The 12,930-nt window shown below is 38.9% G+C and overlaps 1 protein-coding gene across 1 annotated transcript; it reads right to left on the bottom strand.

The window, feature by feature from the left end:
- Positions 1–9,740: 9,740 nt before the first annotated feature.
- On the bottom strand, positions 9,741–10,862 carry LOC133806662 (uncharacterized). Its single transcript, XM_062244756.1, has one exon. The coding sequence runs from the start codon at positions 10,860–10,862 to the stop codon at positions 9,837–9,839; it is 1,026 nt and encodes a 341-aa protein (XP_062100740.1). The 3' UTR covers positions 9,741–9,836.
- Positions 10,863–12,930: the final 2,068 nt, after the last annotated feature.

Genomic DNA, 12,930 nt, shown 5'->3' with positions numbered 1-12,930 from the left:
ATCTTACTTTTTAGTTACTTTTTCTCGTCCTCGGGTAGCTCCCCAAGGTTATGAGGTCGAAACTATCGTTTTGCAAGATACTCCAGCCTCAATCTCGACTTAACTCAAAGTGGGTTTATGTTCCAACTTACCGTCGATTAGTTTTAGCTGGTTTGTTCTAAACCTATTAAGGTCATGCTTGGTTTGTAATCCATACTCTTATATTTTTCATCTAGTTCGCATATTTGGTTACATCCAAACATTTTTATCCTTTAATAATTTGGTTATATCCAAACTGTCTTTTCTCGCGCATTTGGTTATATCCAAACACTTGTATGTTTTTGATAGTTTGGTTATATCCAAACTATTTTAGCTCGCGCATTTGGTTATATTCAAACACTTGTATATTTTTTGCATATGCTATTTTATTTTTTTAAAGCCGATGGTATATGTACCACTAATGCCCACTAATATCCTATGAGTGTGGCCATAGGTTATTCAATTAAGAGAGATTGCAAAAAAAAATATATATATATATATACAGCATATTAGAATGAAATCAAACTTTATTCGAATAATTCAATAATAGGAAAATAGTACAGAAAAACAAGCATGGTTATAGGCGACATCATTCCTACACTATTGATAGTAAGGTCGTAGGTGTTCGCCATTCCATGCTCGTGGTACCAAACTTCCATTCAATCTTGCTAACTTGTATACGCCGGGTCGGCTGACTGATTTTATCTGATAAGGTCCTTCCCAATTTGGCCTGAGCACGCCAACTGCTGGATCCCATGTCGCCAAGAATACACACCTCAGCACCAAATCTCCTACGCCGAATTTTCTATCTCGAACTCTTTTATTGAAGTACCGGGTAGCTCGCTGTTGGTATGCAGCATTTTTTAGCTGAGCTTCGTTCCTTCTTTCTTCAATCAGGTCCAGAATTTCTTCGAGCTGGGATTGGTTCGAGGCTTGGTCATAAGCGAGGACTCGAATTGTGGGAATTTTGACCTCGATTGGCAACATAGCCTTGCAACCATACGCCAGAGAAAATGGGGTATGCCCTGTTGAAGTACGGGTCGTGGTTCTATATGCCCATAGAACTTGGGGCAATTCTTCAGGCCATTTTCCTTTAGCTTCTTCCAACTTTTTCTTTAGCGAACTCTTTAGGGTTTTATTTACAGCTTCGACCTGGCCATTCGCCTGGGGATGGGCCACAGATGAGAAGCTCTTTATTATTCCATTTTTTTTCGCAAAATTTGGTAAACAGATCGCTGTCGAATTGAGTACCATTATTGGACACAATCTTCCTTGGCATCCCATATCTCCATATGATGTTCTTCACTACGAAGTCAAGGACTTTCTCGAGGTGATTGTCGCCAAAGGTTCGGCTTCGGTCCACTTTGTGAGGTAATCTACGACGACTACTGCGTATTTCACTCCGCCTTTACCAGTCGGCAATGAGCCTATGAGGTGGATTCCCCAGACCGCAAATGACCACGGGGAGGTCATCATAGTTATCTCGGAGGGTGGAGCTCGAGGAATTGTGGCGAACTGTTGGCACTTATCACACTTCTTGACGTAGTCAAACGAATCTGTTTTGATGGTAGGCCAGAAGTATCCCTGGCGTATGATCTTCTTGGATAGGCTATACCCCCCAATATGGTCTCCACAGAATCCTTAATGAATTTCCTCTAGGATTTTCTTAGCCTCGGGTGGGGTCACACATCGGAGTAGCGGCATGGAATATCCTCTTCTATATAGATTTCCATCTATAATGGTATACTTGGGGATCTGATACATCAGTTTTTCGAGCCTTGGTCCATTCTTCTGGGAGAGTGCCAATCTCAAGGTATTCAACTATCGAAGTCATTCAGGTTGGCTCGGAATTGATCATGCAAACATCTTCCTGCTCAGGTTCGATAATACTGGGCGTCGTGAGATGTTCGATTGCCACGACATTCAGTTTGTCAGCCTCGGTAGAGGTAGCAAGCATGGTTAAGGCATCTGCGTTCGAGTTCTGTTCCCAGGGGACCTGTTCTATCGCATAGAACTCAAAATACTCTAGTGTTGATTTTTCCTTTTCTAAATATGCAGCCATTCTCGTACCACGAGCCTGGTACTCTCCTAAAATTTGATTAACCACTAGCTGGGAGTCACTGTAGCAATGTATCGCTTTGGCTTTGAGTTCCTTGGCTATACGGAGCCCTGCTAGTAGGGCCTCGTATTTGGCTTCGTTAATCGAAGCGTTGAAGTCAAATCTCAAGGAAAAGTGAAATCGACTTCCTGCTGGGGTGATCATAATTACACCTACTCCTGATCCATTCTCATTGGAAGACCCGTCAACGTAAAGTTTCCACAGCTCGCGGGTTGGGGTTATAACTTCATCGTTGGTCACTCCAGTGCATTCCACTATGAAGTCTACCAGCGCCTGTCCTCTTATGGTCGTCCTCAGATGATAAGTGATCTCGAACTGTCCGAGTTCAATGACCCATTTCAGCAATCGACCTGAGGCATCTGGCTTGGACAAGACTTGTCTTAGTGGTTGATCGGTCAGTACATGGATGGGGTGTGCTTGGAAATAAGGTCGGAGCTTTCGAGATGAGTGGATTAGGCTGAGAGCTAACTTATCCATCAAGGGATATCTCGATTCTACCCCCAGTAACCTTTTACTGACATAATACACAGGCCTTTGCACTTTCTGTTCTTCTCGTACGAGTACCGCGCTAATGGCGTGCTCGGTCGTAGCAAGGTATAGGTATAGAACTTCTTTCGTGATGGGTTTTGACAAGATGGGGGGTTCTGTGAGATGCTTCTTGAGCTCCTGAAAAGCTAACTTGCATTCCTCCGTCCATTCGAACTTCTTGCCTCCCCTCAAAATGTTGAGAAATGGAAGACAACGGTCTGTAGATTTCGAAATAAATCTACTTAGTGCCGCCATCCTGCCAGTCAAACTTTGGGATCCTTATGCTTCCGAGGTGAGGGCATATCAATTAGAGCCTGGATCTTGTCTGGATTTGCTTCTATTCCCTGGGCATTTACAATGAAGCCTAGGAATTTTCCCGAAGATACTCCAAAAGAGCACATCTGAGGGTTGAGCTTCATGTTATATCTCTGTAACACGGTGAAGCATTCTTCGAGGTCATCAACATGGTTATTGTTATGTTGAGATTTAACTAACAAATCGTCAACATAAACTTCCATGTTATTACCTATCTGTTCGGAGAACATCATGTTTACGAGTTGCTGGTAAGTGGCTCCAGCATTCTTGAGCCCGAATGGCATGATGTTGTAGCAATGCAGCCCTTTGTCTGTTACAAAACTCGTATGCTCTTGGTCAGGGGCATGCATGGAAATATAGTTATATCCATAATAGGCATCCATGAATGACATAAGTCCATGCCCTGCCGTGGCATCCACGAGCTGGTCGATCCAAGGTAAGGGGAAGCAGTCCTTAGGACAGGCCTTATTGAGGTCCAAGTAATCAATACAAGTTCGCCATGTCCCGTTAGGCTTCGGGACCAGTACCGGGTTGGCCACCCAATCGGGGTAAAAAGCGTCCATGATGAATTAGTTTGCTTTCAACCTGTCGACTTCCTCTTTAAGGGCCTTCTTCCTGTCGTCATCCAGTAGTCTTCGCTTTTGCTGTTCAGAGGGAAGCTTTTGTCGATATTCAATGTGTGGCTCACCACATTCGGACTTATCCCTATCATGTCCGAATGTGACCATGCGAAGACATCCTGGTTCTTTTTTAAAAAGCAAATTAATTGCTATTTCGTTTCTTCGGGAAGGTTTTTCCATACCTTTACTATTTTTTGGGGGTTTGCTTCTTCGAGCCTGACCTCTTCGAGGTCTTCCAATGGCTCAAGGTCAGCTCTATCCTCTATTCTTGGATCGATTTCTTCGTCTATTTTGAAGACTGTCCCGTCTTTATTCTGAACAATGACGAGCGTTCGTCTGCTTCTTTCCTCTAATGGAAATGCTATAGCATTCCCTCCCAGGTAGCTGGTCTCCCTTTAGTGTCCCGATGCCGCTAGAAGTTGGGAACTTGATGGCCAAATGCCTCACAGATGAAACTGCCCCCAACCCTACTAGGGCGGGTCTCCTGAGCAGCACGTTGTAGGCCAATGGCAGGTCCACTACTACGAATTCCATCATCTTGGTTGTTGAGACTGGGAAGTCTCCCATGGTCACAGGGAGTTCGATGGACCCCATACAGGCAATCCTTTCTCCTGAAAAACCGTACAACGTTGTTGCACATGCCTTTAGGTCACGAAGCGCGAGTCCCATCTTTTCTAAGGTGGCCTTATAGAGAATGTTCACTGAGCTCCCATTATCAATAAGAACTCGGCGAACCCTCTTTTTCACGAGCTGAAGAGTGATGAACAGTGGGTCGTTATGAGGAAATTGGACATGGGACGCATTGTCCTCAGTAAAGGTTATAGGTTGAGATTCAACCTTTTGGTATTTCAGAGCTCTGGGTTCGGGTTCATACAAGATGAGGCCCGCCCGAGATGGTTACGACATCTTCTCCATCAATCGGAGGGGGTCTCTTGTCTTCCCTTGCTCGGGAATTGCTGTTTTGGGCAGGCAGTAGTGCAGTTGTCCTCTAGCTGGTAGAAGCCTGATTATTGTTCTGGTTCCTGACATACTGCCTGAAGTATCCTCTCAAGATCAGACCTTCGATCTCGTCCTTCAGTTGCCTGCACTCATCAGTAGTGTGTCCAGTATCTTTGTGAAATCTGCAGTATGTACTGGAGTCTCTCTTGGATTTTTGGTTTCTCATGGGGTCTGGACGTCTGAAAGGGACCTGGTTTTCATTAGCCAGGTAAATATTCTTCTGAGACTCGTTGAGCTCGGTGTACACCTTGTACACGAAGAAATACCTTTCCCCTTTCTTCTACTTTCCCCCTTCCACCTCAGGGTTACTTCCTTCATTCTTCTTTCTTTTGGAAGGGTTTTCTGCAGGGGGTTTCGAGGCTGATGGATCCGCCAAGGTCGAGGCAGAGTTTACGTTTGTCGTTGTAGTTATGGGTTGAGAGGTTATATTCAGCGTTGACCTCGCCTCTTCCACATTGACAAATCTCTGAGCTCGCCGATTAAACTCGGTTATGGACCTCACAGGCTTCCTCTCCATATCTTCCCAGAGGGGACTTCCCGGCAATACCCCAGGTCGGACGACCATTAAATGACCGATGTCGTCTACATCACGAGCTTGGGCGACTTCCAGATTGAATCTTGTAAGGTAGCTCTTCAACGTTTCATTTGGTTGTTGCCGAACATTGGTCAGGGTCGATGCCTCAGGCCTTATCTTGGCCATGGCTCTAAATTGCTTCTTGAAATCTCTCGATAACTGATCCCAAGAAGCGATTGAATGCCTCTTATATTTTTCGAACCAGTTTTTTGTTGGTCCTGTAAGCGAAGCTAGAAATAGCATGCATCTAAGCTCGTAACCCACATTACTTGCTCTCATAATAGTGTTAAACGTACTTAAGTGACTGTACGGGTCAGGTTTCCCTTCAAAAGGTGGGACATGAGGAATCCGAAACCCTTGAGGAAACGGAGTGCTGGAAATGTGGGGAGCAAATGGCTCGAGCTCCTCATTAGACTCTCCATCTCGATCCCAACCTCGCTCATTCTGTAAGAGCCTAAATGCGACAGAGGGTGGCGTATGGGTGATGGTGGCTGCCACCCATTTCGGGGTCTGGAAGGTCTCGAGTTTGCCTATGCTGGCTCGGCAACGTTCTGCGCATTACTAGGATTTTGAGTCCGAACCGCTGCGGGGGCTTGGTTATTCTCAGTTTCAGCCGGTAACTCAACAGTCGAGTTAACAGGAGCTCTAGCCTGGGTGTTCCTTTGGGGCCTTGAGGGAGCAGGCTGTTCTGTCAGTGGCGGAGGTTGCTCCGTTCTTCTTGTGGAAGCATTTTTGTGAGGTCGCTCACGAGGTCTGCGAGGAGGAACATGAACATCCCGCGGAGGTGGGGCCTGGACCTCAGGCAGAGGTTGGGGCTGAGCCGCCTGCGCCTCTGCAGCCAATCTAGCTAGCTCCTCGTTACGCTTCTTGGCCTTCGCCAACTGCTTTCTCAACTGTCAGTTTTCGAGTTCCACAATGGGGACATATTGCTCAGGATTATAGTACATGTCCTCGTCGTCCCTGGGGGCCGGTGGTGCAGGAGGTCCTCAAGAGTCAGAGGATTCACTTCTCTTCTCTGGGTCCAGATTCATCATCGGTTGTTTCCCAGGGCGTTGCAGATAGCAGACTTCTTCTTTAGGAATATTAGGATCATTTGCGGCCATAGTTGATCAGGGAGGCTTCTTCGAATTACTATACTCAGATTCGTACTACTTAATGCTCTCAATGAAAGCACCAAACTGTTGACGCCGTTTTTTGTCAACTTGAAACATAGAGCCATTAAACAATATGAGCTATGGTGTGAATGAATAGTATGGTGGAACAACAATGTTTTTACATGGTTCAGCAGTTGAATCTGCCTAGTCCACGAGTTTATGTTATTAAGACTTGGAGTTTTCTGGAAATCCTTCAAAGATGAATTACCCAGAGTTTTCTCTCAAGATATCAAAAGATCCATTTTTTTTACAAGTGTTCATGACCTCTATATTTATAGAGAGGTTTCAGAGTTCATTCCCACATATTTCGGGAAGATACTTCTGCATATTAATTGAAGTAATTACTGTTGACTGTGTTTTTAGCCAACGACGTGAGAACGTCAATAACGACAAGCCTTCAAGAGAATGTAAACGACAACAGACAGTTTAAACAAGAAAAGTAAATAACACAAGAGATTTTATAGTGGTTCAGCCCCGATAGTCGGTAATAGCCTAATCCACTTAGAGTTGTGATTATAGATCTGTACTCAAGATTAGATGGACTGAGCCAACTGAGTTTCTTCAATACAGATTGCAAAAATACAAGAATTCTCTCAAATATCAGCACTTTCTCTCTCTAGAATACTCAGACCCAATTTTCTCTCTCTAGAAAGAAGAAGCAGAAGAAACCCCTCTCTCATCCCATAAGCCCCTTATTTATAGGCTTAGGATCTCAACTGATATCCCCTTTAGATAGGGGTATTTTATTATTCATCTTATATTTATATTACAAGAAATGTTTAAAATACAAATGATTCCTCAACTTAAGTGAGGAGTGAGAGATTCCCGGGTGTTTAGACCAATTCTTGCCAAAGTCGTTCTAGGGATTTTGACGTAGTCTCACATGCATGTTGATTACTCCTTCAAGCTTTCCGTGGACCAACGGTGGTATATACATGGCTCTCCTCGGACCAAAGGTTGTGCAAGCTTGGCTCTCCTCGGACCAAGGTGGTTCGAGCCAACTCCCTTGGCACCTCACCTCAGGCAACTTTGAGGCAACCTCCTCCATGACATGTCCGATCGGACATGATGGCCTTCTCCTCAGACCAAGGTGGTCCGAGGCATCCTTCTCTCTTGTTTCTCACCTCGGACAAGTCCGAGCATACCTCCTCCATTCAAGGTTCTTTCGGACCTTGTGGCCTTCTCCTTGGACCAAGGTCATCCGAGCCAAGCACCTCTTGCCTCTCATCTCGGAAAAGTCCGAGGCACTCTCCTCTAGCATCTCTCAACTATGTCCGATCGGACATTGTGTATGCACTCCTTGTCAAAATCTAAGTCTCAATTCTTGGCTTGCATGGAACTCCTCCAACATGGCACTCCCCTCTAACATGCCATGTTTCTCCTCGGATGCATCTCCTTAGTCTTCTAGGATGCACTCTCCTTAGCCTTCCTAGGATGCATTCTCCTTAGCCTCCTAGGATGCACTCTCCTTAGCTCTCCTAGGATGCATTCTCCTTAGCCTCCTAGGACAAAGGTGCATTTGGCTTGGTTATGACATCTTTCAAGCAGTCCAAATTCTTCGTCAGTCTACCGGGTCCTTTATCACAACTCTGAGGAGTCAATGTATTTATTGACTATTTAATGTGTCTTTTACGGACCATGTACTACCATTTTTCACATTTATTGCCACGTTATTGATCTCCAATTTTTGGGTATAACAATTACATTAAATGTTGTAACTCCTATATACAAGGAAACGTCCTCTAAAGACCCGGAAACAGGTAACAAACTTGTTAATATCCCTTTAATGTTGGGATGTTACAACAATAAATATCTTCAAACGTACAGAATGCATTACATCAGATGACTCATCACGTCTCCGAGGTCAGCAACCAGCATCGTGTCAGTCAAGGTTTACGGACAAGATACAAATTGGCCGTCTTATTCCAAGGCCTGCTCGGAGCAGATAAATTCTATTGAGGCTGTCATATTTCGAGCCTGCACTCTTTAAGCCCGGACTACTCGATCTGAAGGCACTCGATAACGGATGTATCCCGATGCTATGCCTTTTCGAGCCTGGAAAGAATCTTGAGGTTACATGTCTTCGAGATTTCCATCTTGCTTCGGAGGTTTTACAACTGGACCTTAAACATGTGTTTTATATATCTCGAGCTCATACTTGACAAGTCCAGCTTTCGAGTTCATAATTTCTGGTCTCGAAATCTGGGTGTAACAGATATTTACTTAATAAAATTTTATTAAGATATATTTGAGAGTATATATAGCTTAAATTGATATTGTGTAGAATAAAAATTGTGAAAAAAAATGATAAAATATAAATTAGATATTTTAAATATTTTTTTTAATTCAATTATTATAAAATAAACTTCAATTTTATAACAGATATAGTAGACTAATTAAGTTACGGTTACTTAATAAAATTTTATTAAGATATATTTGAGAGTATATATAGCTTAAATTGATATTATGTTGAATAAAAAATTGTGAAAAAATGACAAAATATAGATCAGATATTTTGTTTTTTTTTAATTAATTAATAACTATAAATTAAAAAAATATAATAAAAATGTGAAAAGAATTAGAAAATAAATAGAATAGTTTGGAGAGATTTCAGAATGTCATAACACCTCCTTAAGCTCTCATTTATATAGATAGGCTTTTTTTTTTTTTTTGGCAAAATGATATATTTTTTTTATCATCACTATGTGGAATAGTCTTTTTTCGATATATATTTCTTTTCATAAAAAAACTACCATTAATACTAGGGTCCACACACACCCACATTCTATCTGAAATGGCACTTTACAAAAAATTATCTAAAAAATATCATTTTGGTAGTTAGAAAGAATTTATTTTCACGAATTAATTACTCTTTAAAATTATTTTATGTTATTTACTGAAATAAGAAATTGTAATCGGAAATTTTAAATGGAATAAATTGTTTTTTTTTTCTTTTAAAAAATGAAAGTATTATTTTATTAATTTTAATTATAAAAATTAACAAATATTTATGTGTATTACCTTTCATTTCAGAGAAGTGACTTTATTTTCTGTCGTATATATTCACTTTATTTTCTGTCAACTTTATGTGAGTCTATTGCAAATTTTAAATTTTTATAAAATTTCACAACACAAGAAATTATTACATTCAATGAATAACAAAAAGAGCCAATGAAGATTTAAATTGTAGCCCCATCATGTCATCAATAATTCAAGCAATAAAGAATGTACCAAGTAATATTCATCACACATGCACCCTTAGGATAAATATATATGTAATAAATATATAATTCAAACACAATTAATAATATATACATTCACTTATTTAATAATAATAATAACAACAGGCGCCTTGAATCTTAGCTTGATGTCATATATTCCTCTAATTAATTTTTCCTTTAATTGCATGCACTAGTAGTTACTACTACTCTAATTAATTAATTAATTTCCTCTTAGTTTTTAAAACTAATTAAAAACTAATACAAATATATACCACTAATAATTTATTATTAGTTGATGACACTAGTCATAGGGCGGAGCGGAGACGAAGAAGAACCGGGCGACTGTGATAAGTAGAGATGATGGCTTTCGTGAATAATGTTAATGTTGATGTTGGTGTTGTTGCACCCCAAACTCATCGAATCCGCCATTAACATCCCACGGGGATTTATCGAAAGCTCATCAATCTCCAAATATGATAATTCATCAGATATTGATGACCAAACACGGTCACGAATACTAGTATTATTAAGCTCAAGCTCATGATCAGATTGAGATTCTATCCACGGATGATCATCATGATTTTCTTCTTCTACTACCGCTAAATCTTCAAACTCAAACTCATGGTTTTCTTTCTCATCATCATCATCATCATCATCATCATCATTAGTAGTAGTATTAGTATTACTACCTCCGGTATCTTGATCAATGGTGACGAGATTTACTATCAGGCGGCCGTTCTCACGGTGGCACTCAAGGTACTGGTGGTGTTGCGCCCTGTGTCCTTTGAGGATGAGTCTTCCGTCCTTGTTATGTCGACTCAAAACCCACGGCGGCATTGCACCGCCACCCAAATTCCCTGTCCGTGCCGCCACCATAGGTATCGGCGGAGGATAATGACGGTGCTCCTTGTTCGCGGTGCGCTTCCGTCGTCGATTAGTACTCCGCACATGGAGATTCCGATTACTCATCTCTTCACAGTCGGAGTCGTCAGTGAGTATGTAGTGTACGCCGCTGTCCGACCCTATTATTATGTCATCCAGTGGCTGCTCCGATGGCGATAGAGATGATGATGATGATGAATGGTTCAAAATCCTGCTGTGGGAATGGGAATGGGAATGGGAATGGAGAATTTTCTGGTCATGATTGTTTGCAATGGCAGGCCTAGGGCTTTGAAGATGTGATGATTCTGGTTGTGTGTGAATTAGGGTTTTGAGTCCAAGCTGGAGGTCATTATTATTTGGAGTTTGCATTGAGGATGGTGATGATCTACCAGAAGAAATAGAGAAAATCTTTGATTTAATTCTACTGAACATTTTGATCTGCCCGATCACCCAATATCAAAACCGTACGTATTTATTCTTAAAGGAAGTACTGATCAGGAGCATTAATATGTAGAGAAGATAACATTTTAAAACCCTAATATGTATGGTATGGTATGATATGGTATGTTGAATATATATATATATATATATATATACCAACAAGGATTAGGATTTTCTTGAAATTTTATCAGCCTTAATCCACCGCCAATGTATACCTGTATAGAAATATTTAAGAGTAGATTAGGATATATACTAATTTGAAATTTTGATCCTGAGATTAAAAAAAATATTGTTATCGAGCACATATAATTTGCAACAACCGTTAAATGATGTAATTTAGTATAGGATTTTTATTTATTTATATTTAAAACAAAATACATATAGGACCTAAAGATAAAATTCTCGTTTGCCGCATTATATGGTTTAAGTTATTTAATTTATAGAAAATATGACAATTATTATATACTGCTAGCTATTAGTTCGGAAACAACTTCTACAAATTTTTTAAAGAAATATTACTGTGGACCACAAAAAAAATATTTGATTATCATTTAAACAATTTAAATTGCAATATATATTGTTTGAAAACATCATCATAAATTTATTTTGTTAGTTCCGAGATAAGAAAAAAAAAAGTACAAATTTGTTTGCATTTAGAGAGTGATTCATATAAAAGATACAAATCTATATTTTGTCAACACCGCATATGGCCACGACTCTGATACTTCTGTCTCAGTGTCACATCTTTATACGTGAAAATGTAAAGAAACGTACGTACAGAACTTTCTTTTTAAGAATTATACAAAATTTAATTGGAAAGTGCACATGTTCTAATCAATGCCTTGTGACCTGAAAACAAATATGAAAAGAAATATGTATACATACAAGGAATCTCACTCACTACACGACAATAATTATATCAAAATATATGTATATATGTATATTTATAGGAGGCTTGTAGGGGATTCAAAAATAGCCAGACGGTGATGTTTTTTGAATTTTCGATTTATGAATAATTTTTGTGGGTATTTTTTTTATTGTTATGTATATTGTAATTATTTAAAGTGCGGAAAACTGGACTCATAAAAAATTAATCATACATGTAGTAAACTGCTTTTAAATTCGTTTTCAGTCCTGTAAATTATTTAAATGTTTTTGAAAATTTACAGAATGTTCTAAATAACTATAATATACACAGTCATAAAAAAAATATTGCGAAAAATTATTCACGGACCAAGAACACAAAAGAACATTACTAGTAAATCTCTTTTTAAAACCTCTACAGTAGAAATTTCCTATATTTATATATAGGAGTTTTGACTCTTCACCCGTTTTTTTATTAACTAAATATGTTTTTTTTTAATAATCAACTAAGGTATAGAATAATAAACTCTTAATTAATCTAATTTTAGTGTAAAAGTTTTACAAATAGAATAATCTGATGAATTTTTTTTTATCTAGATTTCATATATGAAAAAAATTAAGAATGAAATGTAAATAAAAGTATATTATAAATGGAGTAAGTGCCTTTTATCAATCATGTATAAATTTTTATCTTCATTACTCTTTAAAGTAATGTGGCATTAGGTTTTCAAACCATTAATGTTAGTAAAAACAATAATCTACTTATATGTAAATAGATTATAAATAAAGTAAATACCAGTACATGTAAAAATTAATGATTATTAAAGTAATTATATAACTTTGTGAAGCTAAGAAGTTAACAAACAAAATAAAATATAATAAATCAAGTTAACAAAAAGTAATTAGAAAAATATTAAAAAAGCCACAAAATTAGAATAATTAAAAGTGGGCTGGGTTAAATTTTGGCTAGCAGACCATTTACAATTAAAGAACAAAAAAAAAAAACCTAACCCACAAAAGTACAAATGTACTGTGTCATATTCATTATTCTTATATAATAAATAGATATATTCATAAATAGTTACCATAAATTACTAAATAAGTTTTTAAAAAGCAATGATTATAATAATGATGAAAATAAATAAATAACATATATAAAATTAATAATTTCAAATTTTTAAGATTAATTAGGCAA

The sequence above is a fragment of the Humulus lupulus genome, chromosome X (assembly GCF_963169125.1).
Source record: "Humulus lupulus chromosome X, drHumLupu1.1, whole genome shotgun sequence".
Taxonomy (NCBI): domain Eukaryota; kingdom Viridiplantae; phylum Streptophyta; class Magnoliopsida; order Rosales; family Cannabaceae; genus Humulus; species Humulus lupulus.
The sequence above is the reverse complement of the archived record's forward strand: the minus strand, read 5'-3'. Positions and strand labels throughout refer to the sequence as shown.